Source organism: Solea solea, chromosome 3 (genome assembly GCF_958295425.1).
Source record: "Solea solea chromosome 3, fSolSol10.1, whole genome shotgun sequence".
NCBI lineage: Eukaryota > Metazoa > Chordata > Actinopteri > Pleuronectiformes > Soleidae > Solea > Solea solea.
Genome location: NC_081136.1, coordinates 11,736,117 through 11,761,051, shown reverse-complemented (window position 1 = coordinate 11,761,051; position 24,935 = coordinate 11,736,117). Strand labels below are relative to the sequence as shown.

The 24,935-nt window shown below is 42.0% G+C and overlaps 2 protein-coding genes across 7 annotated transcripts in view; one reads left to right on the top strand and one right to left on the bottom strand.

Annotated features, from left to right (window-relative positions):
- The first annotated feature begins 278 nt into the window (after nucleotides 1-278).
- tnfsf12 (TNF superfamily member 12) lies at nucleotides 279-11,590 on the top strand. Its single transcript, XM_058625916.1, has 6 exons — nucleotides 279-1,169; nucleotides 3,529-3,610; nucleotides 5,271-5,327; nucleotides 5,478-5,501; nucleotides 5,605-5,732; nucleotides 7,781-11,590. Exons 1-6 carry the CDS (start codon nucleotides 996-998, stop codon nucleotides 8,054-8,056), a joined length of 741 nt encoding a protein of 246 aa, XP_058481899.1. The 5' UTR covers nucleotides 279-995; the 3' UTR covers nucleotides 8,057-11,590.
- A 4,977-nt stretch (nucleotides 11,591-16,567) lies between these two features.
- The window catches only part of chd3 (chromodomain helicase DNA binding protein 3), a 52,344-nt gene continuing 43,976 nt past the window's right edge, over nucleotides 16,568-24,935 (bottom strand). For 4 of the 6 annotated variants that reach the window (XM_058625766.1, XM_058625769.1, XM_058625764.1 and 1 more), the window contains exon 40: nucleotides 22,927-24,809. In XM_058625766.1, coding sequence (XP_058481749.1) covers nucleotides 24,541-24,809 — 269 coding nt within the window. In that variant the 3' untranslated portion in view covers nucleotides 22,927-24,540. Of the gene's footprint in view, nucleotides 16,887-22,926; nucleotides 24,810-24,935 lie in introns of those variants that run through there. The other 2 variants (XM_058625771.1, XM_058625770.1) reach the window with 1 other exon arrangement.

Sequence of the window (24,935 nt, the reverse complement as noted above, 5' to 3'; positions counted from 1 at the left end):
CTGTATGATCTTTTATTTATCAACTATTATTGTGTATTTATTAGTCATGCTATTCTATTCTATTCTATTCTTTTCTATTCTGTTCTATTCTATTCTATTCTATTCTATTCTATTCTATTCTATTCTATTCTATTCTATTCTATTCTTTTCTATTCTGTTCTATTCTATTCTATTCTATTCTATTCTGATGACTACAGTGAAATGCTCTGATTTGACCTGAATATTGAACAACCAAATAACGTGCAAGTGTCCTGCTCTTAGTTTATGAAGCTGCTATTTATCGATACACTACCGCCACCACGTGGTTACAAACGCAACTGCCCACGCGTGAATGGCACATACTTGGAAGGCATGCAAGTTGGTGGAAGTAAATAGAGGAGCAGAGGGAGCCTGTGCGTCTTTCTTTCCCCTTCACGTCGTTGCTTGTGTAGTTTTTTTTTTTTTTTTGTCTTTACACCAGCTGCTCTCACAACATCAGAGTTCATTTCCAAGACTGTGCGCGTGTCTCTGTCTGTGCGTGTGCACATCCACACAATTCCTGTGTGCTCAGCAGCAGCAGCAGTCAGTCTAATAGAGTGACCCCCCAGCACGCTGGTTAAAGGGAAGACAAGAGAGCTGAGTCAACGAATCACAAGCAGAAGGATGCAACAGTTGATGTGCGCAAGTTGCGCTGCAGTTTTGCCCTTTGGAGACGGAACAGTGCGAGCGAGGAGGAGGATGGTGGCGACTTTGATCTGTGCGCAGGACGGATCGGATGTTTTGTCGTGTTAAAACCAACTTCATCAGTGACATTAACGGGAAATCAACTCAAGATCCCCCATTCCCAGTCGGAGATTCACTGCCACACTCGCGCGTCTTCCTCGCCAAAACAATGGACACCGGGAGAGAAATGCATTCGCAGGGACTTGGCGCTCCGCTGCTGGAATGGAGTTAAGGTGCGGGTTATTGTGTGTGGTCTGCAGCGGCGAGTAGCAGCGCAGTCTGTCTGCACCAACATGCATCGGATTCTGCAGAGGAGGAGAGTGCGCAAGCTGCGCGTCGTGTGGGCTTCGCTGGCGCTGCTGGCGCTGTCTCTGGCCGCGTGCAGCGCGCTGTTCACGGCGTGGACTTGGCGACAGACGCGGGACTTGTCCCAGTCCTTTAAGATCCTGCAGGACCGATTGGATCAGGTTTGTATAAAAAAGACATATCAACTCTGCAGCACGCACACACACACACACACACACACACACACTCTTTCTCTCTGTGCGTGTCGACACCGCGCATATTTCGACCTAACAATATTTACTCGCTCCCAACTTTTACAGACCATCAAGTGTTTGTTATGTAACTTCGTCTGTGGCTGCGGTTACGGGAATCTTCGTGGGGGGTAAATGGAAAAATATGCAGGTCCACACTTCACCCCCTTCTCTTCTGCTATTGTATTGCACCATTTCTCCTCTTGGCACTTTTATTGCTTACCAATAATCACAGTCAAAGTGTGGGCTCATTGTGTGCGTGTGTGTGTGCCCTCCTCTAGAGTTTAATTACCCATGGTGCCATGATGTGCTCCACTTTTATCTCAATTTACTGGAAAGCCTCAGCTATTTGGCATGTGTGCACTTAAGACCTAACTGGCTGCACTGAGGCTTGAGGCCTGAAAGAGGATAATGAAAAGTGTGGCAAGTGCAAACAGTGCAGACAGGGCCGTTTTAATGGAATCCGGGGGCCCACTGGCAAAAGGGACCGTTGGGGTGTGCTACATCCAACTATAGGGCTGTATTTGTGCTTAAAATCACCTGAATGGAAACAAAGATTTTAAAATATATTGAAATTTCACGTGAAAGCAAATTGGAGAAGTTACAAATGAGTGCAATGGAAAGAGTTAATGTGAATAAAAGAGGATTTTTAAAAATCACGTCAGTGAAAATATAGTTTAAAATTAGGGCCATGTTCTCAATCTCACATTTTGTTTCGTAGCGGTGATTTCAGGATGGATAAGGATATTGACTCAACAACCTCAAGCAGGTTCCCATGGTTACTGTCTTCTTTCTTGACTCCTTTGACTGAAACTAGAGTGGATGACGAACGAGGCAAACATTACTTGAATAATAAATTGAAGCAGCAAAGAAACACCACAGCTCTGTCCTCATATGTGGAAATTTGCATCGAGATGTCATTTAGTGATCTAAATGTCATGACCGAAATAAATAAATGAATAAATTCCACGGTTAAATTGAAAACGGCAGATGATCTAAACGACAGCAGACCGTTTGCACATAGTCCACTTTGCACATTCAAATATTGCACCTGTGCGGGAACAAAAGGAGAGGCTGGCACAATCACATGTGACCTCCCATCTGTAGTACCTCAAAAGGCCTACAGGGGGGAACAGTCCTGACTTTGTTCTGTTTTGTTAGTGTTGTGACAAACATGTGTTATCACTGAGTGGACAACCAACTCGTTTAGTGAACATAACCACTTTCCTTTGCATCAATAAAGCCGTGTTGTCACTGTGAACCAACACAATCAGCTGTTCTTTGGGGGCCTTATTTTAGCTCGGGGGGGCCCCATGGGAATTGCCTCCTTTGTCTAGTCTGTCGCAACGGCCCCTGTCTACATCATGCACCTCCTTGTTTTTTGCAGCCATCAGCCCTAAATAAATCCTGTGCGGTCTCATTTTTTTTTTTTTTTTTTTAAAGTGTCTTGCACTTGCAGCGAATGTGAATGTGAATGTGAAGACTCCAGGACGAGGTTGCATCACAAAGCAAAAAAAAAGAAAGAAAAAAAAAAAGTGATTTCTCAAAGCAGCCAAAAGGAGCTGATGGAAATTCTTCTGGTTCTCTGTGCTTTACAAAACCAGGTTGCACTGGATTTGAGATCAGGGGGACAGTGGATTGGCTGTGTATCATGTTGACACACACACACACACACACACACACACACAGAGTGAGAGCTTCTCTCTCACGCACACATATACAAACACCCCCAAAACTGGACACGTGGAGTGTTGATGCTGGAGACTTTCCCATGGGGCCCCGTTCTGTCCATTTGACTGTTGGCCAACTCCTGATGAGAGCCAGTGAGTGAAATGTCTGGAGAGCGAAGAGCAACTCGCTGCCGACGTTTCCACAGTAGCAGTAAATTTAAAACACACTTTCCCTGAGCCACTTCTCCGCTTACTCCATATAGTAGGCCTCCCTGGGTCATTCAGGCGGAGAACCCCGCGCCAAGAATTGGAAACGTTGCTGGTTTGAGAAAACTCGTTTCTTAATGAAAACAGGAGGAGAAAAGACACGCGAGGAATGCAAAGCACTAAAAATATTAGGTGTCGCAACCAGCGGTCTGTCAGGAAGTGGTCGACTTATTCTAAAGCTATAGTGGGGCGGCAGGGGCAGGAGACTGGAAAAGATGAGCCTGTTTATGTGGCTAAATGGCTGAAAGAGGCCGTGTGGGATCTGAGCCAGAACAAAGTCAAAACAAACCTGTTGGACTCCTCTTAATCGTGCGCCTTTTTTCTTTTTCTTTTTTTTCTCCCTCTCTTGACAGGTGAACACACAGAGGAAGGCCATTGTTCAACTCATTCTGGAGAAGAGAGAGCTGCTGGTGGGGCACAGAGTGAAGAGAGATGGTACTGCAAATCTGATGTTTTTCTTGACTTCATCGCCGCCGATATGTTGCCGTTTTTTGTGCTTTTCAGTCGTCCAAATCACCACAGACACAATATACTTACCAACTGCACTCTGTTGTTTTTCTGGGAAGGACATTTAACACAAGCGCTCGCCAGTCTTGGCCCCACATGCCACTATGGTCAGGTCTCGTGGGCCGCAGGCACTACCCACTGCTAAAAGTTGACACAGGAAAAAGTAGGCAGCTGGATGACTGTTCCAGAAATTACAGGTCTGACCAGAACAGCCTCGAAGCCCAGAAAACCAGCTGGCGCGAGAGTGAGGCCTTGTTGCACGCTTTTGGGCAATGAAATAGATTTTTTTTTTTTTTTTCCTTGAGCACACGACTGACACGGCTATGATTTGTTGTGAAAGCGGTGATATTTGATGACCTATCATTGCTGTATTTATAGCCTCTGCTTGCGTCACCATCACGGGATTGCTTGGTTGTTCTTGTCCAACAGTGAACCTTCAAGGCTGTGTTCTGCTCGATTTTAGACGTGGGGAGGGTGAATATCCAAATTTTGACAAAAGGATTCATTTAGAGGACAGCCTGTCACGCCAAAGCGTCCTGCACGTACTGACTTTTTGTTCCTTTTTGTCGTAACTGATATCTGGATTTGTCCTCCAAAATGCATTAAACAGTGTTCAGAAATTCATGGCTATCAGTAGAGAGAGAGAGAGAGAAAAAAAGGCCAAACAGCTTTTTCCAGTTTGTGGAAAAGTGACCGCCGTGGTGGTGCAGCGTTTCAGCAGGACACTGCTGTTATGTTCTCTCCCAAAGACTGACAGCGCGAGGCAAGGAAATGTGTCCAGCCTGAGGGCTTCACGCTCACTCGTCTACAGGGTCACCCACCTGTGAGTTATTTTAGCAGGGACTTAATATTCCTGGACGATGGCAGCGGTGGAACCATAAAGTATGTATTTCACAGTTCATACTGTATTAGAGTTACAGTATATCTGTGTTAAGGGGGGGGGGGGTAAAACTCCCCGTAGGCCAGATTGCAAAAGCTAAAATAAACTTTTAGCGAGTAACAAGAGCAGGCGTTCTTCAGCTCTGTCCTTTTTAAGTGTTGTCTTTTATTTATTGTATGTTTTTGAGCAGGGGCCACTGCTTCACTCTTAATCAACCTAAAATAGGTCAGAGAGCAGCCAAAGACCTTTTCAACTCTCTTCATCCGGCACTTCATTTCTCTTTATTCAGGGTTTGTCCCTCTGGATCCACTTTCCTCTTGTCCGTCTCGTCTTTTTCTGCCCCGACATTACTTGCCGTTCGCTACATCTTCTTTGTATTTGGTATTTTCTTGGTGACTTAGACCAGCTGGCACTGAGATTAGTCTTGATAGGGGAAAAAAAAAAGAAAAAGAGTCAGAGGCGCACGCTTCTGACTGAAAATAACAGTTTGAGGAAATATATTGAAGCACGTGAAAGGAAATCCTTTGCCCATCTGGTAGCTGTGTTAAAAAATGAGCCAGGTTGAGCCTGAATGGCTGCAAATTAACACACTCTGTTATTAGACAGATACAGATGGTAATGATTGTTTTATCAAAAAAAAAAAAAAGCCACAGACGTTATTTTCTTTGCCGGTCAATCTCATATTCTGTCTCTCTTTGCCTCCTGAAGGGGGGACATTTCGAGGGAGGAATGGGAATGGAAAGAAAGCAGCGTCTCATTTTGAGAGTAAGTAGCTTGGCAGATCCCTTATAGCCGTCTCATGTGGCATCTGCTGAAGTGGTTTCAATCCTATAGCCCTATACGATTGCACTCATAAAATCTTAATTGACTTTCCCCTTCTCTTTCTCTTTCAATGTCTCTTTCCCTTTCCACCAGTAACCAAAGTCTCCTCTCAGCAAGGTAAGAGTCGTAAAAATGAAGGATGGAGGGTAATCTGTGCAACTGTCATGTGTGAGATGAATAACCGTGTGTGTGTGTGTGTGTGTGTGTGTGTGTGTCTCAGTGGGAGATGGTGGTGTGATAAAGGGCTGGGAGGAGAGGACGTTGAATATGAGTAAAGCGGTGAGGTATAACAAGGATCTCGGTACCTTCACGGTGGAGAAAGCGGGCGTCTACTTCCTGTTTTGCCAGGTGAGTGAGGCCTGATTTTCACTTGAAGGTCCAGTGTTCGACTTTTCATTCAAAGTCAACGTACAGACACGAGTAGAAGCTAAACATTCAACTTCGGGCGATGAATCGCATTGAGATGCGCCAGATGACGTCACGTAATGGAGGAGAAACGTATCATTTTTGTGCATGGGGAAAACAAATCTCTTGTAGAAACGTCTGCAGAGAAGAATCCCAGTTTCACCGCTTACGTCGACGAGCAGCTAATTCGACAACTTGCGAGCTCGTATCGAGGCCAGGCCAAGATTTCCCGGAGTGATGCCAACTGCAGGCGTCTGCTCGCCATGCGAAAAGTGTCGCTGACAGAGCTCCCGAAGTACACGGTGAACCTCGCCAAGTTGTGTGCGGCTCCGGAAGGTGTTGTGAATCCATGCACAATGGACATTTCCACAAGAGAGCGCAACAATGCGTCTGATATTAGCTGTAATGGTTGACGGTGAAATGTTTGTTACTTCTGTCTTCTCTCGCGCCGACGTCCGGAATTTGCGCCATTGGTGACGCGAATGCACAAAAATGCACCAACGTGATCAGGGTCAGCGTTCTATGTCCTTGGAGAACTACTTTTTATTTAAGTGTTCACGTCAGTGTGGACCTCTGCACACTTGTGGACATGGAAGGTATGACCCGTCCTTCTTTTCCCTTGTGCATCAGGGAACTACAGTGGCCCTCACATATCACCAAAGATGTAATCCACCTGTTTGCTTAGTAAGCTTCTGCTTCAAACTGTGAAACACCAGCTCTGGTTGGTTTGTAAGTTTGGCGGCCTCCGTAAAGCAAGGCCCTTCCCTAAAATAATACAGAATTATTTTAAGGCTACAAAAATGTTTATTTCAAAGCGATACAGGCATAGTTTTGGACTGTAGGTTCATTTCCTGCCAATAAACCCTCCTAATTGTCACACACTGGACCTTTAAAGCTGCATATGTTGATATTTTTTGGAGTAGCAATGAATTGTTAGAGTAGGGACATTGCATATTAATCATCTTCAAGTACAGTCCATACACTAAAAGGTAAGAACAATATAAAAACATGACAAAAACATCATCATCATCATCATCATCATCAAATGAGGAGAAGCAGCGAAGGTGTAAAGTGTAAAGGTCACTGTGTTGGGAGAAAACCACGTAAGATGAGTCACCTTTTTAAGTATCTTTAAGCTCATTGTTTTGGTAATCCACCCTGCAGCTTTCAAAGTTTGGCTCGCACTGTTCTCATCAGCGTCATGACTCATGTTCAGCTGTTTTTCAGCGAAATGCATCACAATTAAACCACTGTGCACGATCTGCCCAGCAGCAAGTGGCGAATAGACAAACTTAGCTTAACTAACTGTTGAACATAGCGGAGCTTTTAGCACCTTAAAAGGTGGGGATTTTGAAAGAGAGACTAAAAAAAAAGAGCTCATGGCAGAGTGGATATTAAACTACACTCATGAGTTAAACATACATGACTTGTAGTGCTGCCCCCATCTGGTCATAAAAATAAAAGAATTACCCCTGCTTTAACATGATTATGTCCACATTAAATGATAGATTTACATATATAATTATTTGTTTGTACACACAAATGTAACAGAAATGTCTTCCAAAAGTAATGTGGACCTTCAGTGGAAGAAAAAAAACAAAAAACGATCAACATTTTTGGAAAACGACACAAAAATGTTTTGCTCGTTAATCTGTTTTCCATATTCCCTGAGGTGAAGTGATGAAAAAAGCAGAGCCCTCCGTCATATTTGAAGCTCAAGCGACTGGACTAGATTCTTGTGGCAAAGCAGGTCAAGTTTATCCGTGTGTCATATTTTTGAAAGAGGTTCACATTATTGGGTTTGGTTGGGGTCACGTAGCCAGAGCGCCATCTTATCAAGTCTGGAGAAAATACAGCCAAAAAGCAAATCAGCAGATAGCAGAGCTGTGAAGATGTAACATGTTTGAGCAGAGACGTTGGTGAAGCGGAAAATCTTGGTGACACAGTATTTTGAGATGTTCATCTTCTTTCTCTTTGCTCTCCTTAATCAGGTGTTGTTCAATGAGCAGCAGACTCCGTATGTGAAGCTGGATGTGGTGACCACTGGTCACAGGCCTCAGAAGCTGCAGTGCATAGAGGGCTACGCAACGACCCCGTCTGCAGGGCCGCACTCCTTCCACTTCGTGAAGTCCTGCCAGGTGTCCGGCCTTCTGAGACTGGATAAAGGCACGGAGCTGCAGGCCATCACAGGCTCATCCTTCAGACTCCACACTGTAGGCAGTCCCTCCGCCTCACCTCACGTCTTCAGCATCTTCAAAGTCAACTGAAACCCGTCCGTCGAGTACAACAGAACGTTGCTTTTGTGCGGATGAGATTCTTTTTCCCTCCTCCTGTGGTATAACAGTCATAAGCAGCCGAGGGCGTCACGTCCCGCTACAGCTGCTTCTCACAGACGTTCATTTGAAAGACGAGTCTTGACATTTTGTGGAAGTTGTTGTGGAAATTTTCTCTGGACGGTGGTGCCGCTTTTGGAACGCATAACACAGACTTTGGATTAAAACCAAGACCCAGAGTGGACATAAAGGCCTCCATGAATGTCTGCCAGGAGAACACACGTGATGGGAGCTGTTCTGAACATAAAGGGCTTCACCAAAAAAAAAAAGAAAAAGAAAAAAAGAAACACAAGGATGTTCATCTTAGCCTTCGTATCATGTAACAAATTGTGCTTACACTGTCTTTATAAGACTGACAGTAAAGCTGTGCATGCACCTTTCACTTTTATATCACCGGTTGCCTCAAGAAGCTGAGAGCACGTCTGCAAGCGTCAGATCTCGACACTATTAAAGCCTACATTACACAACACAGTGTCTTTGAGTGGGTGTATGTGAAATATAATGAATCAAACTGTTCATGTTTATACTGATTTTATGCCCATTACATTTCAATGTGCTGTTTGAGTGCAAAAACTTCTTTTTCTTTTTTTTTTTTTTTTTAGATACCTATTATTATATACGTCACACACATTTTACTGTGTGCATTTCAAGTATGATGTTGGCAAAGAAAGTGGAACTTCATAAAAAAGGATGTGAATATGTGCTCTTTTCTACGGTCAAATCTGATTGTATTTTTTTATACATTTGTATACTTGGCTTTACTTTTGAAAAGTATGTGCGAGTAATTGGCGTCTAAAGCCCTAAATATAGCCTTGTCTTTCTCTTTCTGACTTTATCTATTTAATGTTGCAACCACCACCACCGCTTGCATGCCCATGGGAAAATCATACCATTACGTTATGATTTTGTCATATTATCTTTGGAAAGCCTGAATATATTCATGGCTACAAGTGAAAATTGATATTGAACATTACAGACTTTGTATTAAAGAAAAAACAAGAGTGTGGGGATTTTCATGATTAAAATAGCTCTTTAACGTCCAAGTGTCGGGGAAAAAACAGGAGATTAGTACATTTACGAAATCAATCAATTGGATTGTCATAAAATTGGGTATATTCATGGTCCAAATTGCTCAATACTTTGATTTATAAGCATATATTTACAAGACTAATGACATAAGTTACAGCTGTAGGGCGCTTTTCCACTATAGGCTACAGTTCTAGCACAGCTCGGCTGTTTTGCCATTAGCAATAGTACCTGGTACTTTTTTTAGTACCTTTAGTATACTAAAATGTCACGTCAGCAGACTGATTGGTCAGAGAGTGTCGAGCACGACGTCTGACACAGGAATCAAACCAAACAAGTTAAATTCAGTTAAAAAGACTTAAAAATCCCAAAAACATGCGTTAATCTCCAACATTTAGCGAGGACATTTCTAAAGTCTCAATATTTAACACAGGAGTCCATCTATTTAGCCACAGCCCCAATAAGAACTGCTTTGCTAGTCACTAGTTTGTGTGTATTGTGTATAAAAGGACATTTTGGGGCTAATTAGCAAAGATTCTAAAAATGCTAACATGCCAAACATCACCATTTTAGCATTATAACTATAGCTAATGTTAGCAATTAGCATCACTGTGACTAAGTGTGTGTACTTGACCATTCTAGCGATAAGCGTTGTTTTGTTATCCAGTGTCACACAGCAAAGAGACAATTTCATAAACATTTATGCCTTTGTTATTGGAAATATGTAGCAAGTGCTTACATAATTCAAATCTCTGCTGCTATGTCGCAACGTTAGCTGCACTTCTGGTGCTAATAGGAAACGTTAGCACGCATTAAACATTGTAAACACTGTGACTGACATCGTGGCAGCATGCTAACTTAGCACAGCATTAGCGAAAGCAGCTAGCACGGCTATTTTGGCCATATGGCAACCCACTAAGACAAACTACATTAGAGCTGAGTTTAACCGTCATTTTGGTAAGTTTGGCGTATTGCAACTTCCCTATATACGTCAAAATCTATTCACGAAAAAGTAATCAAACAGTGAATGTATGCAACAGTCACAATGTGTTTAAGTGAATTCATTATCTTACTCTCACATTTTATTAATTTATACTTCAATTTTCAAAGTTACATTTGTCCTGTCTTTATTTTTTCTGTTAAATTCTGCTTTTGTGATTTGATGTTTTGTTCGTGTGATACATCAGTGACTGCATGTTTCTGTTGTCAGTACAGAGTATGTTGACAGTTCTCTGGGGGGGGAAAAAAGACGGTTTGTGGCAGCCCGGTTTGCGTTGCAGAGTATGGCAAGACCACCGGGACAAACAACATTACAGTCGGGTTTGCCACCGCTCTTGCAACAATCTATCTGTATGATACTCGTTTTAATTCAAAGTGGCTTTATTGGCATGAGAAACACATTCTGCCAAGGCAGTTGTGCAAAGAGGGCAAAACAAAAACACTAATGTGGTTTGTCAAAGTGGTGGACCATACTTAGCTGTCCAGAGATGACGGTTCAGCGCAAACTGGGCCGAGCCACAAATTGGATAGTGACAGGCCCGACTGTGCCTTAACGTCAGAAATGAAGGGGTTCGTGACATGACCAAAGCACAACTGTAGGCAGCGATGGGAAACAGTGTGACACGAAAACCTAAGACTTCAGTCGAAAATACATTCAAATCAAGACCCCGTGTCACATCGTTTGGTCCACATTTTGCTCCTTAGTCACATGAAACAAGACAAAACTGAGCTGTCTGTATTTTTTAAACCCTGTTTTCTTTCTTATACTGCTGCTGCTGCTCTTTGTAACATTTCCTGAGACAATACAAACAGTGTGTATTTCTAGAAGTGGGTTTCAGCACTCCTACTCTTGTTTATAAGTAGTTTTTTGTGGACGGGGCCACATTGGTTTCTCCTCAGCACTTTACTGCAGAGAACATAGTCTTTTTTAATTAGTGCCAACCAGTTGTGTTTTTAAACAGAGTAAAGTGTAGAGACGGATGGACACACATCCTGTTTGATTTCCTCATCGTTTTCCTCTTCCCTTTTATGTCTCCCCCCCAAATCCCCCCCCACCACCACCCCGACGTCCACATGCACCTCATATTTTCCTGTCAGCAGTGAACACGCGCATGCATGCAGGCACACACACCCCAGCAGACATCTAAATTTTCACTTCCTGAATCTGAACCTGAACCACATTGCTCAAAGGCTTGGAGGAAAAACATGCCTGGTCCCTCCTCCTCCATCACCCCCACACACTTCCCTGTGCTGATTCCTTTTTTTTCTTTAAATGTCAAAGTTTATTACCACCTCGGAAAATCTTGTGAAGTCGCGTGAAGAGGTTTTCTGTAAATGATGATGATGTATGCCATGCCTGCTCTGGACATTTATTTTTTATTATTTCTTTCTCAACTCACTCATCATAAATGTTGAATAAACCTTTTTGTTGTTTTTGGAAAAGTTGTACTTTTTTTTTTTTTTATATATATATAATATATATATTTTTAAGTGTCAATGCACAGTACCAAAGGTATTCATTTCATTTGAAGTGGGTCAAATAATCAAATGTGACTCCAGAGATAATTATCACGCTGCAGTTCTCCTTCGCTCTGCAGAGCGTTTTGATGTCTTCCAGCAAACTATGTGGGTTTTACTGCCAGCAACTTTATTTATTTGGTTGTCCCGCACTGTTCTCAGCAGTGCTGTGCAGAGCACCTTTCAGGCAGCTTGTCTGAAGCACACAGACAACGACTAACGCGCTGTGAGTTACCTGCATTGCGTTAAAACAGCGTGAGCTTACATTCGTCGGCCACTTTATTAGGAACACCGATTCAATTCCTTGTTAAACAGCGAACATCTAAATCAGCCAATCAGTGAGTGCGGAGCGGGTGACGTCCAAACAAAGTTTATGACTGAGGAGGAAAGGTGAGTGAAGGGATATCGAATGCGGCATTGTGGTTGTTGGTCTGACTATTTCAGAAACTGCTGATCCACAGGGATTTTCACACAGAATTATCTCTAAGGGTTTACAGAGAATGTTGTAAAAAAAAAAACAAAAGAGAGAAAGGATATCCAGTGGGCAGCAGAGGTAAGAAGATACGTGTCAAATTCTGAAATACATGAGCGTGACATCACCTGCTGCCACTCCTGACACATGATAGGTGTCCTGTGTACATCATAAAGTAGCCGGTCTGAAATTCAGAAGTTCAAAGTCACTTAAATGGCCTTTGTTCCTCATTGCAGTGCTCGGTTTGAAATATAACAGCTCATCTTCACCACGTGTACATGACTAAATGGATGGAGATGCTGCCATGTGATTGGTTGATTAGTTCACAAGCAGCTGAACAGGTGTATTTAGTAATATAAATATTATTATTATTATTGGGCAAACAAAAGGACATCATATTAATAAAAATAATAATAACAATGAGCTTTTAGTTCAGAATTTAGGTTTTGCTTTTTAATGTTTTACTACACAGATTTTTTTTAAAGGGCTTTAAAGGTTTGTAACTTAACCCCCTGATCGGACGCCAACTCCGCCCCAATGCTTGTGTTTGTAAAAGAAAAAAATGTCAAGAATCACAGAGTTCTGACTTTTTTTTTCACTCTGGTTTTCACCTGAAAAAATTGGTTTGGGTTGGGTTTTATACGCTTAATTAACAATCATCCATCCATTCATCTTCTACCGCTTTGTCCCTGGTACCAATCCCAGCTGACATAAGACGAACCCTGGACAGGTCACCAGTCCGTCACAGGGCCACATAGAGACAACACACCTACGGTCAATTTAGAGTGTCCAATTTGCTTAATCCCAAAATCACATGTTTTTGGACTGTGGGAGGAAACCAGAGAACCCACAGAAAACCTACGCACACGCTGGTTTGACTTTATTTTAACAATGTTGCTCACATTTTCCCTATACTATGTCATTTTCACCTCCTACAGTGATGAATTACTTCACATCATTCATACATAAACGTACAAATGTATGAATATGCAGTGAAGGAGCATTCACCCAAATCCCTTTATGTTTTACTCACAATCAGGCCGTCTGTGTGCACTTCATGGGAGTTGACATAATCTGCAGTTTGGATCACGAAGCGGAGATAACAGTTAACTGACGAGTGTCATCAATCAGTTTCCGTAACGGAGAAACATGAGTCTTAACCTTCAGTTATTGTGAATCATTACCCATCTGTTCCTCAAAGCTGTGGGGTGTGTGTGTGTGTGTGTGTGGGGGGGGTGATGAAAGAAATGAAGACACAGTGAATCACAGTGTCATTCTCGCTGCCTCCCACGTCCACACCTCCCTGCTTCTACGCTACGTTTGCAGCAACACTGCGTTTTCCTGCAGACGTTAACGTTTATCTTTAGTTTTTATAGCTTATTTCAAGCTACGGGTCTTTATTTACACCGTTGCTCTAAAAAAACTATTCAATTATTATTAATATAAAGCTGACATGTGCGTCAGAAATGGTGCATTGAATTATTTCTATATTTCACAAACTTCACTCTTTAATGTCACCTATTACACATTTACATAACTTAAGTTCATGCTAAGATGTCATAAAGTAAAAAGACAGTTATTTGCTTTTTTGTTTGCGCAAGCACACTTTGCGTGACCGTAATTACGTGACAGTTTGTGCCATCAGAAAAATCCCGTTTCTGATACTTGTAGTCGGGAAAAATGGGCAAAAGCACTTACTCACAGGACATTTTTGGCCCTTTTATGGTTAAAATAAGCAAAAAAAAAAAACTACATTATGAGGCTTCGGTGTTAAAGGGTTAAACCATTAAATAACACGTTTTCACATCAATCCATCTTGGAATACGGAGCTTCACGACGAAAACACACGATGAGCGTGAGGTTGTTTTTTAATAATTTCATTCAGTTTTATTAAAAACAAAAAAAAGAAGAAGAAGAAGAAGAGAGAAAACAAGGAGGATCCATCGTCACTGACATGTTTTCACTGCCACTCATCATTTGATCGGCACCACTACATACACAGATACACAAAAATACCCAGAAATCTGGAAAGAGCGACAAAGTAAACGTGGAAAATAAACAGAACTAAGTGCTTTGATTTTTGACGCAACATTTTAGTTCAGGGGTTGCAAAACCTTTGCGTGAATAACAAAAAAAAAGAAAAAAAAAGTGGAAACAGACTCTTGACTATTTCCTGGAAAGATCAGTGTAAAATGTCCTGGTCTTATGGGATGAATCACTCCTCGCGACGGCGTTTTCTGTTATTTCTAATGTAAAGTAGATGTTAACTAGGATTTACAGGTTGACATCAGGTTCTTCATTCATCTTAATGACTTTACAATTGTTCAGCTATGTTAATTAAGGCGCTTTTAATGATGCAGTGTATAAAATGAATTTCCAGCCCCTGATTTTCAAGATAATAACCAGGTATATTTACTGGGGGTTAGATACATTTTTCTTTTTTGCCCATAGAAGCATTTAGGGTTACATATGGCCTATTTTATCTATATATAGATATATATATCTATATATATATATACTGTATGTATGTAATTTGCAAGCCCCAAATCTAAAATGTAAGCAAAAAAAACGAGTTTTCTTGGAATACATGTATCTCCGTCTGAAGTTAGCCCAACTTCTTCGTTTCCAGAGAGAAGTGCGGTCTCGCGTGCAGTTATCGTTCCCCCCTCCCCCCCCCATTGTCTCTTTTGGTAGAAGCTCTTTCTCGAATAGCGGCGTCGACAATACTCGAGGGTATAAACGCAAGAGAACGCGAATGATTGTTTAAATATGCAACGTATATCACAGGGTTTCATAGAAAGAAATAAGAAAAAAATGATTGATCGAGAGTTTGGTGAAAAGGAAGGAGAGGGCGTGTCGAGAGCAACCGATCGATAGCTTGTTAATAACACTGACTTGTTTATGAAAGGTAATAAACATTCATGGGGTGGCTGGGGGTCGGGAAAATAGTGTTGTTGCAACACCTTTTCTGGAACAAATCCCCCCCCCCAAAAAAAACCCTCAAAGCTCTGTACATAAACTGGAACCATGGAAGCGGCAAACGGGGCGTCAGCAAATACTTTAAGTCGTGAATGTAGTCATCATTATTATACCTCACTGTGTGTGTGTGTGTGTGTTTTATTGAAACATGTACCATTGAAAGAAAAAAAAAGGGGGGGGGGGGGGGGCAAAACAAAGGCTTAAAAAAAGGCTGGAACTGTTCTTGGAGCCGCTCGCGCTGAGAAACCAAAGTTTCAGCTTCGCTCCGAGAATTAGAAACAGTATTGAGACGACTGTAGGCACAGCTTGATACTGTTTTTTTTTTTTTTTTTCTCCTTTTTCTTTTTCCACGAAACAGCGTTATTGTGATTAGAGCATGCTTCAGGGGATGGAGTGTGGCGGGTCGAAATGTTTTTAGTTTCACATGCAGCTTCCTGTCGAGAGTTTAAGGAGCAGGGGAGCGGGAGGAAGGTTACATGGTCTGCTGAGGGTTTGAAAGGGTTCAGGAGTGAGGTGAGTCCTGTGTGCGTTTGTGTGTGTGTGTGTGTGTGTGTGAAACAGAGGTTAGAAGCATCCCAAGAGGAAGAGTAGGAGGCCTGTGTGAGGCCGTTTATGAGGAGTATAATGGTTTGAGGCAGACTAAAAAAGGTCATAAGAAGTTATGAGACAATATGGACAGCATGTACTGCAGATGCATGTGTGTGTGTGTGTGTGTGTGTGTGTGTCCATGAATAGTAAGTGCACGTGTGCATGTGTCTTATAAAAAAAAAGTGGACATAGTCGTCTGGTTCCAAAACAAACTCCTCCAGATTTGTGATTTGACCAGAGCCATGTTAGGTTTCTTTAAACCGTGTGTAAACCTGTACACGAGTAATTGAAATCGGAAACTACCGTTACGGTGCCGCGATCAAAGAAATTGCGACAATTATTTCACATTTTGCGTGTATTCAACTGGGACGGCCTTACGTCGGTGTACAAAAAATGGACGTAATCTTCAGGTTGCAAGCCTCCAGATTCGTGTCACGTTTTTTTGAAACCCGAAGTTCACGGACGTCACTGCAAGCCGTCAATCACACTGGTGTCCACTCGTGTGTCATACTTCTCATCATTTACATCAATTGACATCATGCTCTATTAAAGAAGAGCTGAAACTAGTGATTGAGACCATTCACAAATGTGCGTTCGTGCTATTTTCCCATACACTTCCATTCAAACAAAGTTCTTTTTGCAAACCAGTGAAGTCGCCCCCTGTTGGCTATTCAATAAATTGTTACTCCCTGGTTAGACTCCACGCAGAAGACCACGTCCACTTTTTCTGTGTGTGTGTATATAGTGTGATTGTAGTTTGTCTGGGGGTGCACCAGAGCGCAGCGTTAAAGGTTCTAGAAGAGTCTTGCGTGTGAAAAGTGTGTGTTTACACGTCAAATGAAGCGACTACAATCACTCGCGGGTCAGTAAGTTCACCCTCAGTCAGTCAGTTTGTTTTAATACTGGATTTGTGAAGAACATTTACAGCCGGGACTCAACTTTCTTGGAGAGAAACTGAAGATTCATTTGCAGCAGATGGGTTTTAGTGTGTGTGTGTGTGTGCGCGTGAGTATGTATGTACGTGCGTGTGTGTGTCTGTCTGTCTGTCTGCGTCAGCGTGTGTGTGTGTGTGTGTAGTCTAGTCGTCGATGCAGATGACCTCTCCGCTGCGCTGCTCCCGCCGGTTGACTAGCAGCTCTGCCTCCCGCTCCTTCTTCACAGACATGGGAGGCCCGTTCAGCACTGCAGGGGGAGAAAGAGAGAGTTCAGTTCAGCCAGTTCATCATGTGGAGCTCGACAGAACACAAACGTTGTGACGACTCGCACTCACAACTCTTTTTTTTTTTTTTTTTTCTGCACGGGTTCTCTCAGTGGTCGCAGTGACCCAGAATAAACTTTAAATGCAGTGACTTTGGCGACTGAGGACATAAAACGCGAAGTTTTCTCAAAATTAAAGCTTCAGTGTGTAACTTATTCCGCCAAAACACTGCTATAGCACCCCCCCCCCCCCCCCCCACAGACTTACCCCACACGTCTAGCTCCATATTCCAACTGTTTGTTTTTGTTAATTCACAGAAATGGAGTTAAATCCTTAACCTAAAGTTAAAAATGAACATCCCGTCACTCATGTTCCAGAAAGTTCCCTCCTTTACTCGCGTAGCCAGTCTTATATAAAGCACTTAAAAGTCATACTTGAGTAAAAGTACAAGCAACTCACTAGAAAATGACTTGGGTAGAAGTTGAAGTCACTTTTTATAATATTACTTAAGTAAAAGTCTAAAGTAAAGCAGTTCACAGACCATTACCAACTTTTCATCTGATTTTATTTGGTAGTAACAAAAATAGATGGAAAGTGAAAGTTGCTCGAAATATAAATAAGTAAAGTACAGATATGTGAATGTTGTACTTAAGTACAGTATTTGTACTTTGTTTCATTACAACACTGAGTGTAGCCGTCATGCTTTCACCTTCCCTCCGTCAGACGTGAATTAAAGACAACAAATCATTCTGTGTGTCTCCACAGACACAAAAACAAAACACCGCGACAGTGATAAACGCGTCAGTGGAGCCGACGAGGGGGAAATTGGAATTAACATCCTCTTTACAAAGAACAAATATTGTGTGTGGGAAATGTGGCCAAAGTTTTGAGAAGCACTGAAAATATCTCTGGCACTGATGATGCATTGATGTCAAAAATAGAATTTGTTTTATTTTAGTTCCATTTACCTAACTCAACCCAAGTCCTAGTAACGGCTCGGGTCATCTCCCGCCTTGACTACTGCAATGCCCTGCTAACAGGCCTCCTGACCTGTGCTGTCAAACCACTGCAGACAGTCCAGAATGTGGCGGCGCGCCTGGTCTTCAATCAGCCTAAAAGGGCACATGTCGCCCCTCTGCTCATTGAGCTCCACCGGCTACCCACCCGCATCCAATTCAAATCACTGATGCTATAGCCTACAAAGTGCTTCATGGGTCTGCTCCCACCTACTTAAATGTTCCCATAAAGGCTTATGTTACCCCTCGACTACTCTGTTCATCAAAGGATTGTACCTTGGTACTCTCACCCCCCCACAGTCCACTTTTCCTATCGAGTGGAGTTCTTTCCAAGACTTCTTCTATGTAGCTTATTGCTCTCTTGTAAGAATATAAATGCTTAAATGTTAAATGTACAGTATTTGCACACACACACACCAACTGGTTGTGCAATGGGGGCCAATGGGGGCCAAGTACCTTGCTCAGGGGCACTTCAGTCGTTGACCTGTTGCAAGCCTAATTCCCTTCAAATGATTTGTTAATGTTAATGTCAGTAAAAAGTAAATATCTTTAGAAAAAAGGAATGCCTTGTAATGTCTTGTAAGAGTCCAAACTTTGCATAATACAGGGAATCTGTGCATCATATTACATAAAGTTCTATAACTGTATGATTTCTCAACTGCAACTTACCAAAGTAATAATAATCAATGTATATTGCTTAAATTAGCTGTCTGAATGATTGCTACCATTGTTTTTTTTTAACTTAAACACACTTTTATTTTATTTAATCAACTTATTAAAAGTTTCAAATAAAGAGTAATTAAACCCTTTAACACAGAGCGTATAGACGACATGTTCGCACAAGCGCATTTTGCTTTACTGTAATTATACGACAGTTTGTGCTATCGGAGAATATTCCAATGGTTTTCACAGATTTTTTGGCCTGTTTTTGGACAACACATTTTTACACTGTTCAAATTTCAAATTTCAAATGCAAATTTTTTTTTTATAACAATAACAATTCATTTTTCTTCATTTAAATTTAATTTTAACATGTATTAAAACAGTTATTCTGGGAAAAATGGGCAGAAGCTCTTACTCACAGGACATTTTCTGGTCCCTTTTTTTTAGGTTAAAATAAGCAAAAAAAGGTGTTAAAGGGTTAATGCATGACTTTTACATTGAATTCATCGACTTACGGCGCTGCTGCTGCTGCGATCTTTTAGCAGAACAAACATTTCTGGAAAGCATGTCCCATGGCTGCTTTGCTTGCAGGAAGAGACCAAACAGGAAGTGGCCTACTTGTTGCCATAAATAGGCTTTAACAGGAAGTGATGTCATAATTCAGTTTATATAAATATTAATGAATGTAGTTGCCATTAAGAACATTGAATATAACGTCCCAGAATGGACAATTGTTAACCTGGTGAAAGTGGAGCTGGCAGAGAGTTTAAACACACACATTATGTGCAGGTACATGACACAGACACACAAACACACACACACAGGTTGGCAACCATCGCAGAGACTGTGTGCTGCCCACATTTGTGCTCTATCATAAATCTGCTCGGGAAGTGGAGCGGCCAGTTTAGCGCTCCTTTCAAAACAAAGCCAGGAATAGACCGACAGCGCACTTCTCTCACTCGCGCCACAGGGAAAGATAAACTGTCATAACACCCCCGTGCAGATCAAAGAAGTGATAAGAGCGGACTGTGCTGAGCACTTTTTCTTTTTTTGTTGAGTGTGTGTAGAACCAGCAGGGGGACCATTTATGGGAAAATGTGTGGCATTCTGCCAGTGGAGGCCAACAGAGGGGATGGAGAGAGAGAGAGAGAGAGAGAGAAAGAAAGAGAGGAGGCAGAGGAAGTATGTGTCTGTGTCTGTGTCTGTATTTTGGAAGGGGGGTGGGGGGGGGGGGGGGGAGTTGGGGGGGTGCGACGACCAGATCTGATTAGAAGCAAAACAAAATCAAGGTGAAGACTCGGTGAAAGAGTGAGAGAAATGAGTGTGCGGTTGCACGGGCAGACGCTGGAGACGCAGACGATACAGACGATAAACACAGAACAGAGGGAAAGGAAAAAGAAGACAGATGTGGCCAATACAACACAATCAAACCACAGCGCTGAAGTGCTAAAGATGTTTTTCCTTTCAAGTGTTTAAATATCCTCACTATTTTATTATTTATCCACCAGAGAGAGAGGGAGGGAGAGCTGACAAGTTTATTCATCACCTGTGAAAGTGTCGTATTCATTTAGAAATACGAAAATAAGTCAATGTATGTGTATTTTTTTTCTTTTTGGTCTTATTGTAATACTACTTTTTTTTTATCACCAATAACCATTTGATGTACACGTATCAGCCACTTTATTAGGCACACCCCCGTTTGTTTACACAAATATCAGCCGATAAACAGCAGCAACTGCTTCTTTAACCAGCAGCATTGCAATTCACAATGTAAAATTACATGAAGTTGCATCTTTCCACTTTCTAATCATGAAGGAACAGTCATTTAAATAACATAATATATAATATATACATAATATAACATAATATAGTTCTAAGATCTTCTCTGAACACACAGTTGGTCAAACTGTGAAGCAGATGAGCTACAGCAGCAGAAGACAACACTGACGACCACTACTAGATGTCCTGTGTACCTAAATAAAGGACGGATTCTACAAATTCGACTTTTTCTACATAATGTTTTGATACAAGACTCTTGAAAGCACTTAAGGTTGATATTTATAGCCATTTGATGTACTGACCTTATGTCTATGACCTGCTGCTTCACATTAAAAGCGTTCGACTTGTGAAACACAAGATGGGCTTTATTGTGAAGGAGCCACAAATAGGAAGACGTCAGCTGTTCCCTACAGTTCACTGAAATATAAAGGATTTGAATATCGGCGTTTGGTAAAAAAGTATCAGTCGGAGTGACACAACCAAAAAGTCATATAAGGCAAAAGAAAGTAAAGAACAGGAGAAGGAATTCAATATTACACCAGATAAGAGATTCTCTCTGCAACAACTCCACTTCAAACCTCAGCACTGCTCGGCCAAACTCCTCCTGAATACAGCCCACTCTCATGACTCCTGATTACCATTTTACTTAGCTTGGCAGAGACATATTTTATTTTATATCACAGTAAAAATAGAATGAAATCCAACTATACACACGAACGGATCTTAGAGGGTTTCTTAAAACTAACCCATTTTATTCCTTAACTGCAACAAAAGCTCTTAAATGGCACTGGATTCGTATTTAAAGTCCAGAAAAGCAATGAAAACATTCCTGGCCAACATGCAAACCTGCGTCTCTCCCCTGTAGGTCCCGCCTACTTAGCTGATAGACGTGGAAGCTGCCACCTTGGCAGGGAGCGTTACATTTTTTGTGTTTGCTGAAAAGCTTTGCGTGAGCGGTTTCAAAGCCAAAAGCATTCATCGGGGACAACCTTGTGTCTCTGATGTGTCCATGTTTCTTGTTAGCTACGAAAGCACAGTCAGGGCTTGATTTTGGAATCCAAACGACTCTGTGTCCAACAGAGAGTTTCATAAATCCACACAAGACTCACAAGAGTTTCCCTGATCGCTTTATGAAAGAGGGCCCATGTTTCAGTCGGAGGTGGAATTTCACTCTTAAAGAAGTGATGTGCATGCACATCTGTAAGTGTTAAGTTCTAATAGTTACTGATACTAATACTGAGAGAAAAGTATTTCAAAACTGCCAAGTATTCAAAGTTGTGTTAAAATGCTTGATAAGATACTGAATATTTAATGGACAATATTATTCTCCATATAATGGACATAATGAGTGGGCACCAGTGTGATTGACAGCTGATATTGTCCAATAGCTGTCTGTCTATGGGGCACCGTCAGCTACATGATTTGTTTTGGAATGGTACTAGTTAAATTGGTTAATGAGTTACCAATGAGTCAATGAGTTGGCAAACTTGTTCTGCTTCTTCCCATCTGTTGCTGCCATAAGCATCACTATACAGTACTTTTATTTTTTATTTAACCGACGACATGGTGAAAGTGAAACTGAAAGTAAGTGTTTTAACGGAGCTTTTTATTCCCTGCCGACAGTCCAGCTGAACCTTAGAATCATTCAAGTGAATCTCCATTTTTGCCATTCTGAGTTTTCAAACAAAAACCTAATGTGGACGGCAGGCACAATCAGAGCAGAATTTATAGGGTTTTTAAATCACGTCGGACTTTACGGTATTTTATTTAACACATTTTTCAATAACTTTCAGCTTAATTTTGTTCTCCACCAACCACTGGAGGACATGTCAGGCTATAAATCTGCTAAATGCTATGACCAGCTTCTAATTGTTGAATGTTTTTTAATGAAAACAGCTGCAGCTTTAATAAGCCAAGTCCTGTGAGAACTGTGGTCCTGAAACAAAATTGTTGTGGGTCAATAAAATGCTCTAGTGGAATCTGTAGAGTCTGGTCTTTAATCTGTTGGTATGTTTTTATTAGTGACCACTTTCACATTACACATTTGATTGATTGATATAAAAATATTGATCAGTGCAGCTTCAAGTAATTTTCTTTTTTTTAATTTACAACTGCTTAATGTAGATGAAACATTTGTAGAAAAAAACAGGTTTATATTTCTTAAAACAGTACTTGAACTTCATAAATAAACTTATATTGGTGCCAATATGGAACATTTCAAATGATATTTACCTATTTTTGTGAAAAATACACATAACAGACATTCATACTGCCTTCCTCAACCTGCGCACACACTCCCGTGTCCTGATTGTGGGCCGCACCAATGCCACACTTTTCTGGTCCTAATGTCCTCCGAGCTGAAAGGGAAATACCACTCAATTTAAACTTAAAATACTCGTACTGTACGTCCAGGAAAAGTCTGGACTGTGTAACCGATTGTTCACGTCTCCTCTGTCCAAAAAAACGAGGCAAAAGAGTTTGTCCTGCTGCTCCCCACTTTGGGATGTCACACTGATGTACAGCTCTACTGCACACACACACTCATGCTCAGCTGGAAAAACGATGACAGAGTCCAGAGTGTTTTATTTTCCCTGGGATCAGGGGACATTTTCCAGCGTGGAATCCATCACACTGTCACAATAAAAGACGCTCGAAGAACAAAAAGAAAGAAAAGTCTCTCCCGGCTTCAAAGTGAGTCTCCCTTTTTCTTTCAGTGACAGATTACAGTCTCAGGCTTCGGGGAAGAGCTGCTCATAAATACAGTTTTTTTGTTTTTTTTTTGTTTTTCCTGTGATGAGGTTTAAAACAGGAAATGTAAATACTTCACTTGAGTGATATTCCCCTTTACGTGACCCCTCTAAAAAAGGTGCAATAGCAAATACGTTATACAGTACATAGTTCAATCAGAGCAACACTGCTACTGATTGTTGGTCAAAGGCAATGTCTCAGCTTTTTTAACATTTATGGTTCTTGCTTAAACACTTGGTCGGACTGAGGAATGTCAGGGCAAAAGAGTCCATGGGAAATAGTGTTTTATATTTAAGACTATAACTGTTTTTCTTTCTTTCCTTTTCTTTTTTTTTTTGCAAGAAAGTCTGAGTCCACTTTGTCCCTTTCTATTTTGAGTCTGGATCTCATCTGCTCGTACTCGGCAGACGTTTCAACTTCTCTGCAGGTCTTCAGGTTGTGTGTGGGCTCTGGAGCGTACGTATGTATGTGTGCGTGTGCGTGTGTATGTGTGCGTGTGCGTGTGCGTGTGTGTGTGCGTGTGTGTGTGTGTGTGTGAGACTGAGAGAAAGAGAGAGAGAGAGAGAGAGAGAGAGACAGAGGAGTGGAGGACTGTGGAAGAATGAGGGAGTGCAAGGTCAGAGCGAGGGGGCAGGCTTGTTCAGTCAACCGGTGGATGAAGAATTGATCCAGGGGGAAATCTTTTTTTCGGCATGGGGGGGGGGCGCTGGTGGTGGTGGGGGTGGGAGGGTATGGCGGGGCAGAAAAAGAAGTCTTGAAAAATCCGTCTGAGGGAGAATTAACAAAAAAACAACAACAACAACAACACTCCTTTGTTGCATTTTTCTTCAGTTCGGCCGCCGTATCTGAATTTTTGCAAACCTGTGATTGCATTAACATACTGTCTTTTTTTTTCCATTCCCTCTTCAGTCCAGACATAGTTCCTTAAAAGACAGATTTCTGGGCCTTTTTTCAGTGGCAAGTTTTCCTCGCGCTTAAGGATTTGTTTGTTCCACACAGGTCTTGTCTCCCTTTTTTTCTGTCTCCTTGCCTCATTTTCCCCCCACGCATCATTAGTGCTTGATCTCAGGGGCCAGCTTTTCACCTCTCCCTTGGTATTTTGGACCACTCTTCCCTCTCTTCCCTCTGTGGCTGATTGCTTGTTTTATTTTGCGGATCACACTGCCAGTACTTCTTTTCACTTTTCATGTCCTGTCCTTTTTTTTTCTCTCTCTCTCGTCTTGTCTGCTGTATTTATTCAATCCCCCCAGTGAGCTTTACTTCTCCCTTTATGTTCCTCACATTCCAGCAGTGTTAAGGTGCCTTGTACTTGTCCTCCTTCTGCATTCAGGTTTTCATCTCTCCTTTTCAGCTTCTGTCTCTGTTTGAGTCTGTTTTTTTGCTGCATTCCAGTCCTTTCTTTTTCTCACTTGGTGAAACTCCTCCTTTGACCTCAGGGTTTTTTTGGCCGGCCATTGCGCGGCAGGTTCTCCACTGTATTGCTGAGCCGGTACTTGACAATGATGCTGTGCACAGTGGACTTGGGCATCCTCAGCTCCTGCCCAATAGCCCCTTCTGATTTGCCATCCTTCCAGAGGTCCACTACTCGTTGCCGCTGCACCACATCGTGCTCCTTGGTCTTCTGGCAAACGCTGGCGGCGGTTGGCCCTCCAGCGGCGCCCCCAGCAGCTCCCCCGGTGGCCCCAGCAGCGGCAGCGGCTTCTGTGGGGGCAGACAAGCGGCAGACTGTAGTGGAGACTTGGAGAGGGGGAGCAGGATAATGTGACACTTTACTGGTCCCCGTAGGGAATTCTCTTAGTTTGCCAGAGGTTGTTACAGGAGTTGGTG